This window comes from Furipterus horrens, unplaced genomic scaffold (assembly GCF_987537825.1).
Source record: "Furipterus horrens unplaced genomic scaffold, mFurHor1.1.pri manual_scaffold_3, whole genome shotgun sequence".
NCBI classification, from domain to species: Eukaryota; Metazoa; Chordata; class Mammalia; order Chiroptera; family Furipteridae; genus Furipterus; species Furipterus horrens.
Genome location: NW_028327173.1, coordinates 141629534 through 141652852, shown reverse-complemented (window position 1 = coordinate 141652852; position 23319 = coordinate 141629534). Strand labels below are relative to the sequence as shown.

The 23319-nt window shown below is 40.5% G+C and overlaps 1 protein-coding gene across 3 annotated transcripts in view; it reads right to left on the bottom strand.

The window, feature by feature from the left end:
* The window catches only part of FMN1 (formin 1), a 393756-nt gene that overhangs the window by 140252 nt on the left and 230185 nt on the right, over nucleotides 1-23319 (bottom strand). For all 3 annotated transcript variants that reach the window (XM_090271942.1, XM_090271940.1, XM_090271941.1), the window contains 2 exons: nucleotides 7051-7112; nucleotides 4552-4640 (listed from right to left, as the gene is read on the bottom strand). In XM_090271942.1, coding sequence (XP_090128068.1) covers nucleotides 4552-4640; nucleotides 7051-7112 — 151 coding nt within the window. The remainder of the gene's footprint in view (nucleotides 1-4551; nucleotides 4641-7050; nucleotides 7113-23319) is intronic.

Sequence of the window (23319 nt, the reverse complement as noted above, 5' to 3'; positions counted from 1 at the left end):
GAAATTCGGGAATTTTGGATAGAACTGTAGAGAATGCATCACAGAACATGAATGCCAGAGCATCAGTCACCAAGACTGATTTTGGTCAGTCCTTTAGACATGTATGAAGAATTTGCAGTGTGTCATGCAGCATGCAAAGATCTGAGAACAGAATTTAAATTATACACAGTTCCTTCTTGATAATCTGAGAGATAAATCAACAATTGCCATAGAGTGTGATAAGCACTATCAGTAATGGGGACTATGACAGGAGCTATGGAAGCCACATGTAGGGCATCAAAGTCAGAGCCCTGCAGGGACAGGGTCAGCCAAGGTTCCTGGAGCTTTCTGGTGCTTGCGGGTTGCATGAGATACTGCCAGGCAGAGCCTGGATGGGTTGAATAATATTTGTGAGGGAGGTGAACAGGAATCAGACACTACAATGGGGCTTGGTGTTCTTAAGAGTTTAAACTTTTTCTAAATGAATGAACAGAGAAGTGATCCTTTCAGCTTTTTGTTTTGGAAAAATCATCATGGTGTGGCTTGGCTGATCAATTGCAGGTGAGAGCAGACTTGAGGCTGGGAGGCTTGTACAACCATGGCTGCAATGTTCTAAGAGGGAAGCTAACAGGGCCTACAGCAGGAACAGAGAGGGCAAACAGATGAGGAAGCTACTGAGGCGGCAAGAATCACAGTAACTGACCAATCCCAAAGGATTCTGAGTAGCATCCAGAATGACTTGTTAGGTTTTTGACTTGGAAACCTGGTGGAATGTGAAGATATGATATAATGAAGTAGCAAATTTGGAATAAAATTATTCTATGTCACATTCTGTCCAAAAATAGCCATGAAGAACCTTCAGGAAGAGCACGATATTCCTTTCCCATTTATCTGGGAAAGTATCAGAAGTATACATAAACTCAAAGTCTGAAGTGTCTGATCAATATTTTATCCCTCAACTGTGTTTTATTCACTACCCAAAAGAAATCTTGGTTTTGGACTTTGGACCTTGGTGCTTAGGAATATTTATAGATTGATTTCCTGTAAATTAATCCAACTTTATACCCTAGGGTTAGTAATTGGACTAAATACCCCCTAAAGAAGCCTCAAACTCAGTCTTTCCTTTCTTTCTCCAAGGCAGGCTTATTTTCCCAGGAAGGGCTACAATTTCATTCTGTATGTAGGAGAGAAGTTCTACACCTCACTCCATGTGGGTTACTCATCCACAGTAGCAACTCAGCTGACAGGTGCAGTGACACCACGTGGCCCTTTGGTTTTAAGGGACTAACATTTGGTTTATCATTCCCTAACTCCCCAATGGTATTATCTCAGGTGTGTGTGCATGCACATAAGGGCTGTGTGCACAGCATCACTTCATGTTGTGACCTGTGTTTCCAGAGCCTTGTTTCAGACATCAATGTGTCTTTTTTTGCGGAGCCACGAGGCATATGGGGGCCCTCGTGGGGCATCCCGATAAGCTGTCTATGGTGTCTTCACTCTAGGCCACAAAATCTTGCATCAGGCCTAATCAAACCCAGTAGAGCCTTGCCTCACCTCACCACCCACCCAAGGCAGGTATGTAAAGAGTGGAAGGCCATCTCTGAAAGGAGGGGCTCTCCAGACAGCCTGGTCCCAGGCAGATAACATCTTTATGGGAAATGGCTTCCTAAACCCGGCACTGGGGCACAAGGAAACTGATGAGGTGAGTGATGAGGCCAGTGTCTCCACGCTATGATTTATAGGACTGGGCATCACATAATTTTTAGGAAATCATAGTGCCAAAACTATAAATGATTCATACTTTCCAGTATGTAAAACACGTGTTTAGTCAACTAACTTGGAGCTGGGGGCAAATAAGTTGCCAGAAAATCAGACTCTGGCATAATCAAACAAATGCTGTACTGTGCAGGAGATCGAAAGCAAAGGTGAAATTCACTCAGGCCCGAAGTCCCGACCTCTCTGCGCCTCACCCTCCAGCAACTGAGCCCAAGTGCTTTGCCTCACCAGGGAAAATGGCAGGCCTCCTTGTGTCAAGACAACGTAGTGTGTTCAGGAAGTTGTGGCAAGTACTATTTACAAACTTTAAAACTGCACGGCTGTCCATAACATCCATAGAGAAAGCAGGAGTAGTAAGTTATTTGCTAATTACCTGCCACCATTACTCTGGGTCCTGGCAGTTACCCTTAAAAAATAATTCTGGAAAGACAGTAACACAAAAGGAAAAGGAGAACACGTCCAGTAGCAGAAACTCAGTGTTCATGCCACTGGATCAGCCATTCCCATAGCTTAGAGCTCGGGCAGCCCACAGGCCAAATTCAGCCCACTGCTTGCTTTGCATGGCCCATCAACTAAGAATGGTTTTAACATTTATTTTTATTTTTATTTTTTTACTTATTGATTTTTGAGGGAAATTGAGAGAGAGAGGAGAGAGAACGAGAGAGAGAGAAACTCTTGTTCTACTTATTTATATATTCACTGGTTGATTCTTATATGTGCCCTGACTGGAGATCGGACCCACAACATTGGTTTATCAGGACAATGCTCTAACCTACTGAGACACCATGCCAGGGCCTTGTTTCAACATTTTTAAATGGTTGAAAAATATCAGTAGAAGGTTAACATTTCATGGCATGTAAAATGAAATTCAAATTTCAGTGTCCATAAGTAAAATTCTATTGGGCCACAGTCATACCCATTTGTTTATGAATTGTCTGTAGTTGTTTTTTCACTACAACAGTAGACTTGAGTAGTTTGGACATATTGCATGACCCATAAAGCCTAAAATACGTACTATATGGTCCTCAAACAGGAAAAGTTTGCTAACGCTCAGCTTAGAGTATCATCGCCCAACATGGCATAGTTGGCACTACGCAAAGCCTTGATGTGTCCTATTGTCCCTGTTAAGGACTACATGTGCTCCTGTTCCCCAATCTATATGTTGAAATCCTAACCCCTCTGTGATTATATTAGGAGGTAAGGCCTATGAGAGGTAATGAGGTCACAAGGATGGAACCCTCACGAGAAGGATTAGTGCCCTTAGGAGAAGGGACACCAGAGCTTGCTTCCTCTCTTTGCTTTTGGCCATGTGAGGATACAAAGAGAAGTCAGCAGCCTGCAACCTGGAAGAGAGCTCTCACCAGAATCTGACCATCCTGACACCATGATTTTAGACTTCTAGCCTCTAGAACTGTGGAATTAAACTCCTGTTATTTACCAGTCGACTAGTTTAGGGTATTTTGTTATAGTAACCCAAGATAGTCTTCAAATACTCCCATGTCCTCAACAGTGTCTAAATATTCCACGATTAGTCAATTTTTAGTGATAAGCTCATTAGTGGGGATTAATTTACTGTATTAAGGAAACATGACTTGGAATGGACCACAGAATCCGTCAGGGGAGAGGGTTAGTAAGGAGGATGGCTCAAGCTGCTGGAGCAGAAGGGAAGTGGACTCCATTTGCACTGCCTCACAATATTCCTAGGCTTCATGAACTAACTAGAGGGCAGGGGATTCCTGACCTATGTTATATGTGAGAACCATTCACCTACGCTTCCCAAAATCATCATGAAGGTTTATCAATACCTGAATAAAACTAGAAATCTCCCACTGAGCCATTAGGAGATGTTTTCTGAACCAGAATGCCCGGGCACCCAAGGGGAAAGATGCATTCTAGAGGACCCGAGGGCAAGGCAGGAAGGTTTCTGTACAAGCCAAAGAACCCTGAATGCATCAGGAGCTGACTTGTTATCCTAAACTTGATCACTCAATTTTCTCGTTTCCTACCCTTTCCTCACCTCCAGGCTGAGAAGGGTGACGTGAACTAGACATGAAGCACTCAAGGTAGCAACGGGCCAAAGAGCCCCCTGTCTACTCTGGACCCCATTCCACATTCTTACAGAGTCCTGGGTGGGGCTTGGGGGCTGCTGAGCCACAGAAGCTGAAGTGTGGTTTGCAGACCCTAAGAATCCAACCAAGGATGAGAGTCACTCACTGACACATGAGAGTTCTGGGTTTTCAAAGTGTGTGGAACAACACCCCAAACTACAGAACAAGCACCTCTAGATAGTGAATTGGAGAGGAGAGCACACACTAAGAAAAGCTGAAAAAGTCACATCTAAATTGGGCAGGGCAGGTAGAGAAACCTGGGGGAAAGCTGGCACATTCAGGCTACATTTACTGGATACGACACTTAGGAAAATCAATTTCAGTGCTGTGCTCTGACATCTTTTTAACTGCATCAGCAGAACCTTAAACAGAGCAATGACTTAAGTCCTTCCTCAGTTACCCTTTTGGCGAGAATGTTTAGTCTAGGAGGAATTAATAAGTTGCTAGAACAAGAAAGCGGAGTCATGAGAGATGGGGAAAAGGGTTGAGAAATAGTTTCTCTAGCAGCGCCAACCTCACGGCTGCTTTTCCCAGCAGCCAGGTCATTCTGCTACACGCATAGGTCATGGGAATGATGGAGCTGAGACTTAGCTCACTGCCCAATTCAGAGGTGATTATTCAGAGCTGGGATGCAGGAAGACAGAGACTGTACTTTTGGCCCAACTGAAAAGGGTTCAAGCATCCTTACTGCTCAGGTTTATCCAGCAGCTTCAATTCTTCTTCTTTGGATGTCTCATAATACTTTCTTATTTTAACCAATTCATCCTCTTGGGCTCTCTGTGTTCAAAAAGAAGCAAAACAAAACATACACATACAAAAAGAACAATGAGAATCTGTCTAAAGCAGCAATTTTAACCCTTTTTCATCTCATGGCACACATAAACTAATTACTAAAATTCTGTGGCACACCAAAAAATAATTATTTGCTGATCTGACAAAAAAATAGGTATAATTTTGATTTATTCACAACAGAGGGCTATTGTTGTGTTGGCTGTTGTCATATTTTTATTTGACAACCTAGGGGAAAAGAGGTCAGTGCCTCTGACTAAATAGTCAGGTATTGCATGTTTTGACAATTGCCATGACACATCAGAGTGCGTGGCTCACCAGTTGAAAATCGCTGGTCTAAAGCCATGTGTCTCAAAGTGTGGTCTCTGAACCAGCAGCATCAGTATCACCTGTCACTATTTAGGAATGCAAAATTGTGGCCCTATCTCAGACTTAAGACATTCCAAAGGCAGGGCCCAGCAAGCCCCCAAATGATTCTGGTGCATGCTAATATTTGAGAAGTCCTGGCAAATACAAATGGTCATAACAAGTGACATTACTGGATACAGAAGCCAGGACATTGGATTGCTACCTCTGAAACCTCTCTTTTTGCCTGTAAGCAGATATGGGTCCAGTTGTCCTTAGCACTTGCTTCTTGATCCTCAGCAGTCCTCCTAATGCAGGTAGGCCGCTGACTTTTTAATTTCTAGTTACCGTCTTCACTTTTTCTAAATTCTGTAAGCATTCCCTGTTTGTACCACTCTTTTAGGCACTTGGTCACATACTTTTTCAACTTACGCAGCTGTTTCAGTTGTATGCAGCTTACCTCTACTGTGAGCTAAGAAGCACTGAGTGCACACAGTTCGAAGCCCATGACAGCAACAAAAAGCATCCGGAAGGCGCTTTGCCCTTTACAAAGGCCTTCCATACCAATTATTCTATCTTCATTTTACAGATGATTTTATCGAGGTTTACACTAAGTAGCTGGAAAAGGGCCTGACTCCAAATCTTTCTCCCATGATCCCACGCTGCCCTCCAGGTACTAAGCAAATGCACTGTCAGCTCCTGATGGCCTGGTGTTTGTGTGCCTTCTTGTCTATCGATGAAAGCCTTACTGATAGAAATGTGAGAAGTTCCCATCCAGTAGTACTAACAGCTCCTGATATATATAAAGAATGTAAAAATGTGTAGGGAACTGTCAATGCTATGAGTCTAAATTATTGCACTATGACAATATTCTATAAGAGAATGAAGGTCCTAGGAAATATAAGTATTGAAGTTAATCATTTTTAGAGCTCGGTGACTATATTATAGAGATCCAGGCAGCTTCCTGGGAAATACCATTACTTCAGTAAAGAGAATCTGGTTCAATCTGTTTTCAAATACTAACAGGCAATGAACAAGAACAGTTAACAGTTATGGGAATTCTGACTTGCTGTGTCATCTTCTTAAGAGAGCCCGAAATTGTGCTCATATTTCCCCATATAACACAAACTTAAAGACCATTTGTGTGTACAGTGCTATTTTCAAAATATATTGCTATTGCTACATATATTGAATTCTTTAAATACTCCTGAAAAATCAGGTAGAGACCATAATAATTCCTATTGTACTGATAATCAGACAGGCTTAAGGAGCTGAACTGGCCCAAAGCCACCCAGCAGTCAATGATAGGGCTGGACCTGTCTGACACTAAATCCAAAACACACAGTTGCCACCCTATACTACTCTGCACATTCAACACTGTCAGCTCATCTGGACTAAGAGTACTCATCCAAACTGGTATTAGCATTTCCATTCCTCAGAGGAAGACACTGGGGAACACCAACATTAAGTCAGTAGCTTTTATTCGTTAACTCTGAAAGTAAGCTGCAGGGATGAGCTCTGTGGCCAAGAAGTGGTCTTTACCTTGAACCACCCTCCCTGGAAGGTGTGCAAAATGAACTACTCAGATACCACAATGGGGGTGAGGAAGCTAATTCTTTTCTTATGTCTGCTCTTATTTAAGCTTGCAGTTCTGTGCCTTAACCTCATCCGTGCTGTATCAAAATCCTTACTGCCAAAGAACATGAATGAATAGGTCAGCAATTTTTCAGGAGGAAGGAGTTGCATGTAACTTCTTTTCAGACCTTAACACTTTAATCCTCACCCACGGATATGTTTATTGATTTTAGAGAGAGATAGACAGACAGACATCTTTGTGAAAGAGAAACATCAACTGGCTGCCTCCCATACACACCCCAAAATCCACAACCCAGGAATGTGCCCTGACTAGGAATCAAACCCACAACCTTTTTAGTGTATGGGATGATTCTCCAGCCAACTAAACCACCTGGCCAGGGTTAGACTGTAACATTTTTTTAGTTAATAAAGACATGGAAATATGGAAACTCTAGCTCTGTATGTCTTTGATACTCACATTTTCATATAAGGCTGCCAGGGTCTCCAGATCAACCACAGAGTCATCCACATTAAAAATGGCTGCCAAGCACCCAAAAAGGGAGAGAGAAAAAAAAGAAAAACAGGCTTGATTAGACTCCCCACACTAACATTTATTCCACATCTAGCTTCCAATCAATATAGTATTGCACTTTCTTATACAAGTTGTGTCTTTTAGTATGTTTCTTCCCCTCTGCTTTTGAACGAGGGACCCCAAAGAAAGAAACAAAAATGGTTGGTTGCTATTGCTGCCCTGAGCCTTGGCCTTGCCTTATTTAATTCCTCAAGCTCTGTGTCCTTTCTGCAGTTTAATTTAGGCTCCACAGGACAAGTGTATGTGCTTTAAAACTAAATCAGTTGTGAGTTTGAAGTACAATTTTCAATCTTTCTTCCTGGCTGGTAATTGAAGAGATTTAGTACCTAATGCACCAGAACTGACTCTTGCCCATTACCAGGAAGAAAGAGAGAAAAAAAGACAATGTTGGCAAATTAAATGAATTCAGGCATGTGATTTCAGGCACTTTTCCATAGCCACTGCAAACATCTTGTTTGGATTAAAAAGACAAGAAAAAGCCATAATTGCATCAATGGCAAATTAAGATTATGGAAACCTCCCAAGAGTCAGTCTTAAGGCAAATTCTCATTCCCATGGGTTTATTAGGATTCTACTTGTTGTTCTGTATCTTAAATAAGTCACTTAGCTGTTAACTAATATACTGATGATTTCATATAGAGAGATTCCTTCCCAGATATACCAGGATGCAAAGAATGAATTTAAAGCCTTAATGAATTTGGCAACTAAAGTGTTTGAAATAGGCTTCTCCACATCTTTAAATAATTATTCAAAACTAATAAGGTTTGTTCCCTCAGCCCCACCTCCCTTCTCTGACTTTACATTGTGAAATTAACCAGCACGCTAGTAAATTTTCTCTGTGGCAGGCTAATTAATTTTATTAAACCAACCAGAGATATTTAGAATGCCTTAAAATTCTGCTCGTCAACCACTATTCTGTTCATTGGCACTACACCACGGTTTCGGAGAAGTTAGGGATCAAGGTAAAGGGCAGGTCGCTTTCAAATTGTTTTGCTTCTTCTGCAGTTTAGATTCACATGAACCCCTTTACACAATTTTAACAAAGGTAATTAATGCAGCTAAGATCATGTAACTTCACAGAACACCGAGAAATGTACTTAACATTCCTTTACAGGCCACATTCTCTAACTTAGGCGTTAATCCACAAGCTATTCCTAGACACATGGGCAGTGAGAAAAGAACAGGTTAACATGCTAGTGACAAAGTCAGTCATCTCAGAGCCCACCAAGACAAAGAAAAATTACACTTCTCAAAAAGCCAATCTGAAACCACACAATTTTACCCTTTCAGGACTGTTATTTTGTGCATGGAGATAGTATGAATTCACTTATTTATTAGATAGACCAGGTATTTTTGCATGTCTGTTGCTTTAAAAAACAGAAACTGGCCAGGAATAATGTGCGTTTTATGTAAATTCCAATATTTTCCTGCAGAAATCAGCCATTGGGAATGCAATGAGAAAAGGGAAAATTCTAAATAATTTATCAGAAATGTTCACTTCTAATCAAATAAGCTTAGGTATGATTGAGTAACCTTAATTAATGAGAAAGAGTATTTCTTTTCCTAGTGAGTAAATATTTGGTTTTGAAAAGTTGATCAGTCTGGGTCCCAGATACACAGTGTGTTTCATGGGTTATATGGTCAGCCAGTGCTAGGCAGCAGGGAGAAAACATCCGGGGGGCACGGGACAGAGAACACGCATGGATTCCAGAGATGTCTGAACACGCCTTCGCCCACCCATCGAGTAAACATTTGTTGAATGTGTTTTAAGTTCTAGAAACTGTTCTAAAATACTGTGATTATATGTATCAAAAGTGTATAAGATATTCAAAGCACTAGATCTCATGAAATTTAGACACTAGTTTAGGAGAAAGAAAAAAAAAAAAAAACAATTGTTCCAGATAGTGATATACTATGAAGAAAGCACAGTAGAAAAATGATTGATGGAGGCTTCTTTGATGATGTCAAATTTTGCAAAGTGATGAAGAGATCAGTGCTGCAAAGGTCTGGGAGAAGAGCCATCCAGGGAGAGGTATCTGCAAAAAAAAGTGTGTGTGTGTGTGTGTGTGTGTGTTTTCTGATGAAGAATCAAGGGCAAGACACAGAAAAGACCAATATGACTATCATGGAGGGATCAAAATATCCTTACTTTGTGATTCTGGCAGGCAAAATTGTTTGAGTATCAGCATATCCATAAAACAGGTGCAATACCACTTACTGAAAATATTAAGAGAGGTAATGAGTATGCTTGGCATAGCACCTAGAGCATGATGTAAACCCAAAATGGTACCTATGAACTATGACTATTACAATTTTAAATATACACATTGTTAATGTGTTTTAATGTTTGTGAATGCCTTAAATGCTTTAACATCTGGAAAGAATTAGAGAAAGAAGACTGCAACTGCTGAGTCGTTTATGCTAGAAATGTAACTTCACAGAATTCTTGAGTGTTTCAGATAGAAGTCTGAGCTTTAGGAAGCATTACTAATAGCAAAGGTATATGCACAAATAACCATACAAAAAATAACGTATCAAATGTCAGAAGGGAAACACAAGATACCTTTGGGTCTGTCCAGAAAGTTACTTAATTTTTATCTCTAATTTTTATCATTTCCACCAATCCACCCTTGATCATACCACCAAAGTTATTTTTTGAAAACACAGGTCTCAAAATTTTATTTTGATCTTTAAAATACATCAGATGTCTTTCCTGTAAACATTGGGTGAGGTCCCAACTCACTGACCTGATTTTTAAGCCCATCCCCTTCCTAGCTCCAAGCTATACTTCTAGTCCCATCTCCTACCACTTCCATTTCTCCCATGTGCCCTGTGCTCCAGCCAGATTGGGCAGCCCCCCATTCCTGAGTGTGCATGGCTTCTGGCTTCCCCTCCTTCCCATATCTCATCCTCCGAGGCCCAGGTGAAAGGTTTCCTCCTCTGAAAGGACCTTCTTGATGTTGGGATCATTAAGTTCTCACTCTTTCCCTCTTACATGGCATTATACTTTATTTTAAGAACCTGTATGATGGTATGTTGCATAACAGTTTCCCTCTCCTATTAGATGGTAAACCCCTGTAGTCAGGGATAGTCCTATGCACCTTGATAACCCCAGCTCCCAGCATAGTACCTGGGGTGTAATAGAAATAAAATAAACATTTGTGGATGGGATAAATGTTACAGGAATCCTAAAGAGTGAGTCCTTCTGTAAGGTGTCAAAGTTCTTTAAGGGCGCATGGGGTCTTGAAAAAGAAAACATAGTATGTTAAAAATGGATACAACTTTGACAGATGAAACAGTATGGCTGTGTTTCTGAATTAAGGTTGTTTGCCTACTGACCTCCATTTGTTCCTGTTAAAAAATCACGGCTTAGTCAGAAGAGTGGCATAACCATGCTCTTATCCAGTATAGGTGCATTGCTTGCCCGAGTATTCCATATCAAAAAAATAACAAGTAAATTTTCTCATTTTTTAAGAAAAAATATCTTTCCCCACATTCTTAACCCTCAAAAACTTTTAAAATAGCAGTCTCACCTTAGGAATAAAGGTTACCAGTAAAATTTCAACTGTTATATTGCTTCAGGCAGACACCTGAAAGATCCATTTATTAACCACCATTAATTAAGTCAAATTCATTCCAAGCAATGACAATTTGTAAATGTATGACAAGTGCCAGTGAACATCAACTGGAAGGATGTGAGACTTTCCCAGGGGAAGGAACAGATGCAGACAGGATGATGGAACATGCCGGCAATGGCAGGTAGTTCAATTTTGGCTTAAAGAAAGCATCAGTGAAGTGGACTAAGGAGATAAAACTCCACCTAACATGGTTGGGAGCAAGATCTTGTGGGATTGAGAAAGCCATAATAAGGTCTGCAATGCACTTGATATACTGCAGGGAAGCATGAGCAATTACAAGTGGGGGAGTGAGTTGGATAAAATTATATTGCATAGGACACATTAAAGTCTGGAACGACTGGTTTAGAACCTCTTCCCGTGGGCAAAGGTAGCAAAAACCTGAGTATTGTGGACAGAAAGAACAGAAACAGAGGAGAAAGACACTACAGCACACAGAGTGGTATAATGACACCACTCTGGGTATAGCATTCAGCTCTGGGACTGAGGAAACCGGACTGCAAACCGCTCGGAGGCTTTATGCCTAGATTTTGGGGAAGACCTTTGGGCCACCCACCGAAAAAGGCAGAGGAGCCTAAGAGCTAGACAGGCAGGCTGATCTCTCCTCCCGGACTTGGGGAAGGAGTGGGAGAGAGGAAGCGACTGGTGAAGGAAGACGTGGGTGACAGACTAATTTAGGGCCAGCCCCAAGTATCCCACGGAGGTTTCTCCTCTTCCATATAAGATCTTAAAAATAAAAGTAAAGTAAAATTCAGAAGTAGTAAGAGCACTATAAAGAGATCATCTGGGTGAGCACATGAGCTTAAGGAAATTAAATTATTTATATTATTTCTATCTTACGGAGTGGCCAAATGTTAGGTTACTGACCAAAGGTCTAAGAAATAAAAACATATAAACAAAAAAGAACTTAAGTTCTAGTTCTCCTAGGAGAGCTGTCTTGCATCTGCATAATTCTGCCCCCATTTCACCAAAAACAGTTTAAATGTCTACATAAGGCCAGAATCAATATCTGGTAATTCTATTTCCAAAATTCTGGGGCAGTGTATTAAAGACTCGACTTCTGAAAGCACTTACCATCAAAATTATTAGCATTAAATGAACCCATTTAATCAGTTAACTCATGATTATGATTTAGAAAGAAACTAATCATTGATTAAAATAATTTCAGAGTTACCTAGGATCAGGTAGCTCCCTCCATTTTATACCTTAAAAACCTACTCGGTCTCTCTTGCTCTGTCTGTCTGCCTCTCTCTCACATGCTCACACACCTTTTATCTTGTAAGTCGAATAAGCAAATACCAGCCTACACAATTCTACAGCACGTCTCAAAGCCCTGATACAGTAATTCCAAGTAATCCTAGCTTTTGTTCCCATCTGCGTAGGGCTCATTATACCAACACTCCTGCAGATGGTGTCAGAAAGGTGAAGTGTCAAATCCACAAAGGGGAGACCCCAACAACTCATTGCTACTGCAATATCAATCATTGCTGGTGGTTTTTACTTTTATCTTCCTCTCTCCTTAGTTATTCCCACTCACACTGTCAGTTCAGCTAGAATATTTCACCTACACCTCACAATATGCCGAAAGGAAGTAGACACACGCTGTGAAAAGCTGGTAATTTTATTGGGTTCCTTTACTTTTAAAAATCTGTTATTTGGTCAAGTCTGGTTTCTGGGCTCCTTTTTTGCAGGGAAATTGAGGCAAACATTTTTATGTGGTCCTCTGGTGCCTGCTCTGTACTCCAAGAATTATATACACAAGGATCATTAGAGTAGTGTTTCGCCCATTAAGATATAATAACCGTCAGCAGGGACAAAAAGCAGATCAGTATCACAAATTCAAACTAACAGGCGCACATAAAAACTATGTGCCTGCTTCAGGCACATGCACAGGGTCAGGGACTCACACAATCGGTAAATTCCCTCTCCAGTTTGGAGACAGCTTTTCACTCGACCAGGGTAAGCAGAAAGGACGCCCAAGAATTATCTCAGCCCCACAGCCATTTTTAACCCTGCACACTTTTCTATCCCCAAGTGCACTGTGTTCAATAAACAAAGGATGCCTGCTTGCTATTTGAAGGACTTCTAATAAGTAAAAAACAAGCAGTTACTCATGGGAGTTGTTAGTTTTGACAGAAGAAGCCCCTTTAGGCAAGAAACATGTGGGATATTGAGGGAGGAAGGCACATTCCTTAGTCAGTTAGATTAGCCAAAGGAAATCTTGTCATCCAAGGTGTGGAAGATGTCACAGAGAAGGTTGGGTCAGTTTACCAGCTCTGACTAATGTTGGTTTTAAAAATAAGCTCTAGCCCTGGCCAGTGTGGCTTGGTTGGGTGTCATCCCACAAAGCAGAAGAATGCTGCCGGTGGGTCCCCCGTCAGGGCACATGCCTGGGCTGCGGGCTCCGTTCCAGATCAGTCGGGGCGCATATGAGAGGCAACCGATTAATGCTTCTCTCTCACATTCATGTTTTTCACCCTCTCTTTTCCCTCCCTTCTCCTCTCTCTAAAAATAAATAAAAACTTAAAAAAAAAAGAAAAAAAGAAAAGCTCTATGTAGCCTGCTTTATTCTTCTTTGTGTTTCCTAAAGTAGTTGACATGATATTTTACACACAGTGGTATTTTAATAATCATTTGCAAGTGTACTAAATTTATTCTCAGTCCAAGAAAGCAAAGATTAATAGGTTTATTTGATACTATTAATAAAACTTATTTTGTTAAAAATTTTAACTTCCAAAAGCAAATATAATACTTAGATGTTTTGCTCAAATTACTAATATTTTTAGGGCTTGATAAATACTCAGTTTGTAAGAAAAAGAGAACAGGATGTGGAAAATAAAATAGAAGGCCTTGTTTTTTTAAAACTCTCAGATAACCTATGCCCCCAAACTAATTCCCTTGACCTCTACCAAGGAAAAGGCAAGGATATGGGGTCATGGAAGGAGGCAGTAGTAGAATCTGAGAGACTAGGAAAGGCAGAGCAGGAACATCTCCCCAAAGTCTCACTTCCCAACAACAAGGCCATTACTAAGAGGAAAGACCAAGTTCGTGACAGAAGTGCGCAAGAGGTAAAAAGAAGGAAGGAACGTGGAGGTGGGTCAGGACAGGAGATGCATTGAACCTGCCCCCACTGAGAACTCTGTACCCACATCCCTTCACAATGGTCATAGCTGTTATATAACCTTTCATCAACATGCCTCACTTTTTTCCTACCGGCCACTCCGTTTCATATCCAATAGGTAGTAGGCACAACTGTGCAGATGCGGTTGTGCACCAAGGTTCACTCTAAGCATATAGCCAGATAAAATGCTGGGGGCCCCTGTTATTCAGCAGCTTAAAGGAATCTCTGTCCACTACACTAGAGAGTGGGGACAGTAGGCAGACCTTACTGGGAATTAATACAAGTTAATAGCAAGCATTTATTGGGAGCTTTCTGTGTGCCAGGTTTTGCTCTGTTTTTCATTTAGGGATGCTAGTGCTGTATCTAATCTAAAAACATTTTTTTTTCTTAATTCCCACCAAGGACATGTTCATTGATTCTTAGAGGAGAAGGGAGAGAGGGAGAGAGGAAGAGATGCAGAGAAACATCAATCAATTTCCTTCCATATATACCCCGACCAAGGATTGAACCTACAAACTAGGTATGTGCCCTGACCAGGAATTGAACCAGTGACTTTTTGGTGTACAGGATGATGCTCCAAACAACTGAGCCACACTGGCAAGGGCGTGATGTCCCTAGTTTTACAGATGATGATACTAAGGCACAAAATCACACAGCTTGGTTTCCGAAGCTCAGTTCCATAATCGAGTTTACTAGACTATTATTATATTATACTTCTTTTATCCCTTTATAAGTATTAGGCTAGAAATAATCACGGCCCCTAAAATCCTCACCACTTGAAAACACACACCAGTTAACCAACTACCCACAACGGTCTATACAGAAGCCTTGGTAAATGGCATCCCAGGCTTTTGCATTAATCAGCAGTTTCCCAGTGGGAACCACATATAGCTCCTGCCCCAGAAAATTCATTTGTATATTCTATACAACCATAACATCACCATTATTTAGTTATCACCAATACTTAACTCAATTCAAATATACTGTTGTTAATTGTGGGATAAAATTATCAATATTCAATCTTTTAAACTATTTGCAGCTACTCAAAATAATCAGTATTGCAGTTGAAGTCAGAGCAAAACAAATTTCTAAAAAGAAAAATCTGGAACATGTAAAGTCATTATCTTAAAAACATTTAAATATAAAAAGAAAAGAAAATTTAATATAAAGGCTAGTTTTCTTAAAAAGATAATAATTGCAATTTTAACACTGTATGGCAGAACTGACTAAGAAGGCAAAGCCACAAGGAATGAAGAAAGACAAACAAAAGCTGCCTCCAGACACATAAAGAATAAGAACAATCTAGGGAATATATTTCACAATCTACACTGCCAAATGCCTGCTAGCGTGTCATGTTCGTTGATACGGACCTTAATTCAGGCTTTGATGGAAACAGGAGGCAAGTGTAAAGAACACAGGGAAGAGGAGCTGGCTGGGGGTTGGCAGAAATGACAACCCCAAAAGGGACACTTATCTAATCTACTCCAAAACCTCTAAATCACTCAGTCTTATAAAGTAAAAATCCCAATTGTCACCCAAGTCCTGGCATGTACTATATGCCCGGAGGTGCCCAAGGTGCCATTTTATAGGTGCAATTAAAATTGTCCATGGTTCAAACCTCAAAGAAGGGATACGGCATAGAATTCGCACCGCTTCCCCTCCTTCTTCCCTCTGTTCTCCGTAGGGCAGTGGAATGAGAAACAGTTTGGGTTAAGCTGCTTCTGTTCTTCCATTAGTTCTGGTTCTTTTAAGCCAAAATTACATTCCAAGCAGATTGGATGGTCTCAGACAGTGCCTGAAGGTAACGCACAAAGAAAGGCCACCCTCCGCTTTCTGGACTCAGCTCTGAGTGAAGGAATGCACAGTGGTTTAAACAGAGGTGGGCAGGAACCCTGCTCCTTGGGTGTGTTAGACTCAGTGGGAGGACGGGAAAGGTGGAAAAGGAGAGGGCAGTATTAAAACTAATGTTTGTATTTACCTAAAGATATTTTAAAAAATTGAGCTCTGCCGATATTTAATATGTTGATTGACCCTGGCATGTTCACTCAGTGTGTCAGCAGGTCATGATTACATGTCACTTTCGGCGGGGAAACGCCTCCCTTAGGCGGCATCCTCGCTTGTTCTTTTACTTTCAACACATTGTGATGGGCAGGGGGACGGTTTGACAGTTAAATAAAATATTCTGATTCTAAAATCTGGTTTTAACTACATTTGACAAAACAAACAAGTTGGCTTCAAAAGATTCCTGCAGAGAAACCTCAGATTGAAGATAATCCATCAACAATAAGAAAATGACAGGGCAGACACTTTGATTGCCAGTACAAATTTTTCATCGGTCATGACGCGAGTTAAAACCAAGGACACTTGAATCAGATTTGCCAAGACTCTGACCTCCCTCAATTATAATAGAATGTATCAAGAGACTGTTTGAAATCTAGGTTTAAATTCCTATTGTTAATAACGAGCCTCACTCCATTTATATATTGAACCTTAAGATATTAGTTAATGAGAACCCAAAGCCATCAAAATCAGCAAAACATTAAAAATTATTAATCTCATTTTAATTCATATTTTTGCATATGTTTTATAATATGAGTATTAGTTCTGTAACACATTTACATGATATAACTGTTTTAGGAATCATACCTTAAGAAGCATGCTCTAAAACTTTTTATTGAGAGAAGTACACAATATAAATTTGGGAGATCAACTGCCTTTGAGTATAGGGTCTTCTAGGCTAGAATCACAATATTCCTTAGGAAGGTACTAGACAATTCATGGTGAATTTCAGCTGTCTGGTCAAATTAATTCAGACAACTAGCATAAACCTTGACAGATATTTCTAGAAGTTGTTAGGCAAAAGTGAGCAAAGTCCAGTGGGCATTCTCAGAGCTGGGAGTCGGATTCTGGGCATATAACTAACTGGTATCCTCTTACATTTTAATTTAAAATTTACATTTTTAAATAGAAACAAAGCCTTCCATGCTGCTGAACTCCCAAACTGAGATTCTGGACTAGTAGGAACTAAACTGAAAAATGTTTTATTTTGATGTTAGATTAAATGTTATAAATATAAATTCTGAGCATACGGGAAACTCCAAATGAATGCCAGGAGGTTTCTGGCACCTAGTCTGTTGCAATGCATATGGAGGTTTATATCAAGAATAGTCAACAGCAATTTTCCATCTCCCCTGGGAAAAGAATAAGAGGAAATCACTAATGTGGAATGAAAACACTAATTTGCAATCATGCAGGCAGTAACTGGGTCCAAGGATGCCAAAATGCTTTTAAATACAAGTCATCCAGTTTAGTGGATGGAAAAGCAGCAAGAAGTAAATCACATATTCAGAGCCTCTCCTGGACCAAATACAAACACTGTGGGTACTAGGGTCAGTCTCCCGAAACCCCTCTTCCTCTGTGACCAAGGTCCCACCTTTAGTCATGCAGTGCTTTAAACTTAGTCAGTACACAGGTTCGGCTTTCCCCTACAAGATGCCCAACCCCATCTTGGGTAGAGAGAAACAGATAAAGGTGGTTACCTTTGGGGGCATGTTATGTCTCTAACCTAGCCCTATCTACTTAACACCAGGCTAGACTCTCTAGACACTCATCAAACACTTCAGCTTAAATTGTCTCCAGTCATCTCAGCCTCAAACCATCCAAAACTGAATTGATCTTTCTGTTTCTACCAAAGCTGTTCCTCCTCTATTTCCAGTTTATGTTTTTGGCATCATTACACACATTCTTCTTCAGGTCAGAAGCCCAACGGACATATAAGACTCCTTCAACACTGCTTGCATCTGATACGGCTAACTCCAGCAATTCTCTCTCCAAATAGCCCTTGTATATGGTGTCCTCCTCCACATTTCTACAGACACAGCCTTAGTTCTGGTTTTTATCATTTATCTCAACAATCACAGGTCATCATCCAGGTGCCAGGCACAGTGCAAGGTGCTAGGGACACATCAGTGAGCCACCTCCCTCTTGGGGAGTATATTCTGGGGATAAACATGAACGAGAACGCAAGGTGATGAACAAATAAAATATTAAGTGCTGTATGGAATAGAAGAGAATTAACTTAGAGTGACTTAAATCAGGGAGGGGGATCTGGAAAGGCCTCTTTGAAGTGACATTTGAGCTGAAACCTAGTAAAGAAAAGAAGCTGGCTATAAAGAGGGGGGTGGAAAAGTAGTTTAAACAGAGCATACATGCAGTGCTGTTCATTTAAAATGTTCTGTGTCTTCAAAGACTCAGAGAAAGGAAAGAACATGGCCCTTTTAAGGAATGGAAGAGGTTAGAGGGCAACAAGGGGGGAAGCAAACACAGCCAACTGCAGCAGGAGATGCGGCGGGAGAAACAAGCTGTGTCCAGAGCATGGCAGGCCTTGGAGGCCAGCCTTCTCCAGCCTGAGAGAGATTCCCACACTCAAAATCAGACCACAGCACTGCCCACCTTAAATCGTGTCTCCCTGTTACTGATGAAATAATGTCCACATTCTGTGTGATGAGAATCAGCCCTTCCTGTGCTAGATGCTGCATGCCTTTCTAGCCCTGTGCCCCTAGACAACACATTCACACAGAATCTATACGTTCAACCTGGACCTCCATTACACATGCCTTCTTTCCACTGGAAAAGCCCTGTGTACGATGACCCTCGTTTCACCCTCTAAGACTCATCTGAAGTTTTACAGGAGGAGACAAGATATTGCTTTGTTACTTCATAGGCAACTCTATTGTAATCTTGGGGTGTTTTTTACATCTCCCACCATCCTGTGAACTCTTGAGAATGTTAAGAGTCTGGATCTTATGTATTTTGGTTGTCATGGTGCCTGATACAGAGCTGGACTTCAAAACATGTTTACTGAGGGAGGGAGGGAGGGAGGGAGGGAGGGGCAGAAGGAGGGAGGCTTGGATGTTTCATCCAAATGCACTAATGGAATATCTGACATTCAGATTCCAAACCAAGGTTTAGTTTATTTCTTAAATCAAATTAAATTAAAACAACATTTATTGGATGGCTTTTATGTATGATAAATTAGCCTTATTAATTGTAAGCAATGCTTAATTATCAGAGAAACTCTTAGTGAAGAAATGCAACAAGACAGAATGGAATAGACACTGGTTCTCTACTTGCATATTTAAGACCTTGAGGTATAGAGCCCCCAAAGTTCACTTCTTGACTACACACTACAGGCAATATCTAGTGGACAACAGAAAAGTGCCTGCCTTACAAATCATGATAGCAATGTTGCTTTTTATGAGTTGGACCAGTAAAAACTGGAATTATCTAACCGTGGGAGATACCACTGGACTGAAATATCCCAAACTATTATCTAGGTTACCAACCTGTAATCTCAGCAAAAGGGAAAAATGCTACAAAGAATACATAATGCCAAGCAGAGACAAGTGATATGGGGGTAATGATGAACAGATATGAAAGATATTTTTGTCATGACAAAGAAAACAACGGGTTGTACAGTTTACACATCAGCTCCTTGTGAGTTTGAAAAGCGAAAGTTAGTGCATTTGTCTTTATGCAGTGACAAAGATGAATATATGCCCAGAAGGCTGAAGAATAGTCTCTGAACTGTGGTCACTTCACCACGGTTGTTGTGCTGTGTGACCTTGCCTGGCTGCCAGCTGGCCTGCCCCAATCAGATCTCACTGCAGCCACACCCCCCACATGCAAACAAACGTTTTAGGCCAACGTCAGCACAGGGAGTCCTTTCATCAGGATGACAACACAAGGCCAAGTGCATTCCATTCACGACCAGACATGGACTCAGAATGAAATGTAACTGACATAGCTCGGCTCCTGAGTGACCTTCAGATGCCAGTGTCAGTCAAATGATTCTAAAGAAAAATTAAGCTCAGGTTATATTGCCATATTCATCTGGAATGTATTACTAAATGAAGACATGAAATGGAGCTTAGGAGCCAACTCTGGTGGACTACAGAGGTTCCTAAAGCAGGAGAAAACTAAAATGGTGCCCACAAGTCCTAGAAGTCTGTAATGCTACTATTGGCATTTCCAGTGCTAAAAAGTAAGTTCACCTCTGCTTCACATAAGCCTATTCTTGTCCAGAGAAGAATATTGGAAAAGTCTCTTATCCAACTCACAGTGAACATTCAATCCAGCAAGGCTGAAAATCCACGGGAAAGTTTATGGTCCTAAGTTGGTACCTGGAATATCACATGGCATCAACAACTCTTATGCATATGGCAGTATGCTAAAAAGAACTGAGTAAAGTCTAAGGTGCTGTTGCTAGAGTGAAAATCATATCCATAGCTCTATATATATCATGGTGATAAAACTAAGCATACTTGGTTTTTAGCAGGCTCATGAAGAGTGCTGTTGTTTAGGACAAAACTCTGCCACTGAACCTGAAGAACTGCTTTTTAATTTCAATGACTGCATCAAAAATGTTAGACCCCTTGACATAAAAATATAAACTTCCCTGCTGATACTATTTTTATTTTATTTTTTATTTTTCCTTTTCTAGCATCATCATTTCCTGGTCTGAATTTATCCCAAACTCAGTTCTTCTAGAAGACGTAACATCTAAGTTACTAAAGAATTCCCTTCTAATTCCTTTCTAATTCAAATTAATTACTGCAACATTTTTGGAGGTTTAGTATTCACACTTATGTATTTAGTTCTATTATTAAGCTTAAATACTAAAAATAACTTATTTGAATACTCTGTGACTGTCATCTAATTCAGGATATTTTTAGTTTTATGTAGAATTTTTACTGTTTGCAATAAAGCAAAATTGGAAGCCCTTAAGAAAGCTCTTTTGAGTGGAAAAGTAGTATGTGAAAGTATCCTAAGTGTCTTTCAGTTCAGGACCTATGGGTGTCTTCTGCTGGGTACCAAAGTAAAGTAACTTTGAGGCAACACAGGCTGAAACCTGAAGGGCAGTGCGATTTCAGAGTGTCTTCACTGTAAACCCATGCTAAAGTCTACTGAAAGTATCTAAAACGGATAGTATTACTATTCAGAAAATATTCAGCAACATGTTAAAGATTTACATTTAAATGATCACTGAGAAAGGGGAGTATTGTTCTTATGCAAGACACAGATTTCAAAAGATAAGATGGTTTTTGGTACCCTTTTTTTTTTTTTTACAGACTAAGAAAAATATATACAAGTAAAATATCACTTTCCAAGTGTCTCAAATCAGATTGAGCCAAAGACAACCAACTTGCAATAGCATCATTTGGATAAAAGAAGAATTAAAAAACAATGACATAACAAGTGGATGAAGAAAAGTGTTTCTCCATAATAGTATCCCAACTAATGAGGAAATGATGGAATTTGTATATTATTATTTTGAAAACTTGTAATAAAATAATGAATCTAGGCAAAGATCATTAGTGCTTACTAACACATAAAGAGACAACCAGATATTATGAACTTCTTGATAGAATATAAAATAGCATCTGTGGACTTCCTGCCAAGATGGAGGCCTAGACAGACATACTGTGTCTCCCTCCACAACTAAGAAGGACTACAACTACCTCAAAACTAGAGACAACCAGAAGTTCCAGAAAATCGAGCTGCATGGAAGTCCAACAAACAAAGATATAAAGAAGAAATACTCATCCAGACAGGTAGGAGGGTGGAGAGGACGCAGTGGTAGTGGCAGCAGCGACGGCAGCAGCAGGCCAGTGGAGAGCACAGTCGTATGTTTTAAAAAGTTGAGAGGGACACCTGGGGAGCGCTCCCAGCACCAGACCAGACCATGTAGTTCACAGTTCCAGGGCTGGGGAAAATAAAGCCTCATTGCTTCTGACTGTGCAAACAAGTGGGGTTTGGGGTAGAGGAAGAAACTGCTGGTCTCTCAGTAGAGTCTGCTTGTTTAAAGGGCCCCCATGGTCCTAGAACATCTGCAGACCCACTCACTCTGGGAATGGCAGCAACAGCTAGAGAGGCACAAGTCCCATACGAAAGTTGGAGAAGTGCCTGGAAAAGGAGTGAGTGCTGAGCAAGAGGCATTGTTCCCTCTCAACCCCCCCCCCACATAAAGCGCCACAACGTGGTGAAACCGGTTGCCCTGTACTGATAAATCCCTAAGGCTCCACCCCTTACAACATAACAGGAGTGACAGCTCTACCCAAGACACAGAGGCAAACAAACACAGGAACTGTCAAGATGAGGAGACAGAGAGGTATGGCCCAAAAGAGGGAATAAATCAAGGTTCCAGTGGGAGAAATAAGCAACAAGAAGACAGCCAACCTAACATATGAAGAGTTCAAAACACTGGTGATAAAGATGCTCACAGGCTTGACAGATATCCTTAAGTATGGCAAACACATAAGGGAAGAAGTGAAGATTATGCTAAATGAAATGAAGGGAAATCCACACAGAACCAGTGGTGAAGGGAAGGAAACTGGGGTTCAAATCAATGATTTGGAACATCAGGAAGTAAAAAACAGTCAACCAGTACAGAATGAGGAAACAAGAATTAAAAAAAAATGAGGAGAGGCTTAGGGACAACTTTAAACATACCAACAGCCAAATCATAGGGGAGCCAGAAGGAGAAGAGGAAGAGCAAGAAATTGAAAGCTTATGTGAGAAAATAATGAAGAAAAACTCCCCTAATTTGGCAAAGGAAATAGACATGCAAATCCAGGAAGCACAGAGAGTCCCAAACAAGTTAGACCCAAAGAGGACCACACCAAAACACATCATAATTAAAATGTCAAAGGTTCAAGATAAAGAGAGAATGTTAAAAGCAGCAAGAGAAAAGAAGAGAGTTACCTACAAAGGGGTGCCTATAAGACTTATCGGCTGATTTCTTAAAAGAAACTGCAGGCAAGAAGGGACTGGCAAGAAGTATTCATAAAGATGAAAAGCAAGGACATACCACCAAAATTAATCTTATCCAGCAAAGCTATCATTTAGAATGGAAGGGCAGATAAAGTGCTTCCCAGACAAGGTAAAGCTAAAGGAGTTCATCATCACCAAGACCTCATTATATGAAATATTAAAGGGACTTATTTAAGAAAAAGAAGATCAAGCTATGGGCATTAAAATGACAACGAACTCGCAACTATCAACAACAGAATCTAAAAAATAAAAACAGAATCCAACTAAGCAAACTGGAATAGGAACAGAATCATAGGTATGGGGATCATTTGGAGGGTTATCAGCTGAAAGGGGAAAGAGGGAGACATGGGAAATGGTGCAGGGACTAAGAAACATAATTGGCTTACACAAAATAGACAGGGGGAAGTTAAGAATAATATAGGGAAGGGTGAAGCCAAAGAACTTATATTCAAGACCCATGGACATGAACTAAGAGGGGTGGGATTGCTGGAGAGAATGGGATACTGGGCAGAGGGGAACAAAGGGAAAAAAATTGGGACTACTGTAACAACATAATCAAGAAAATAT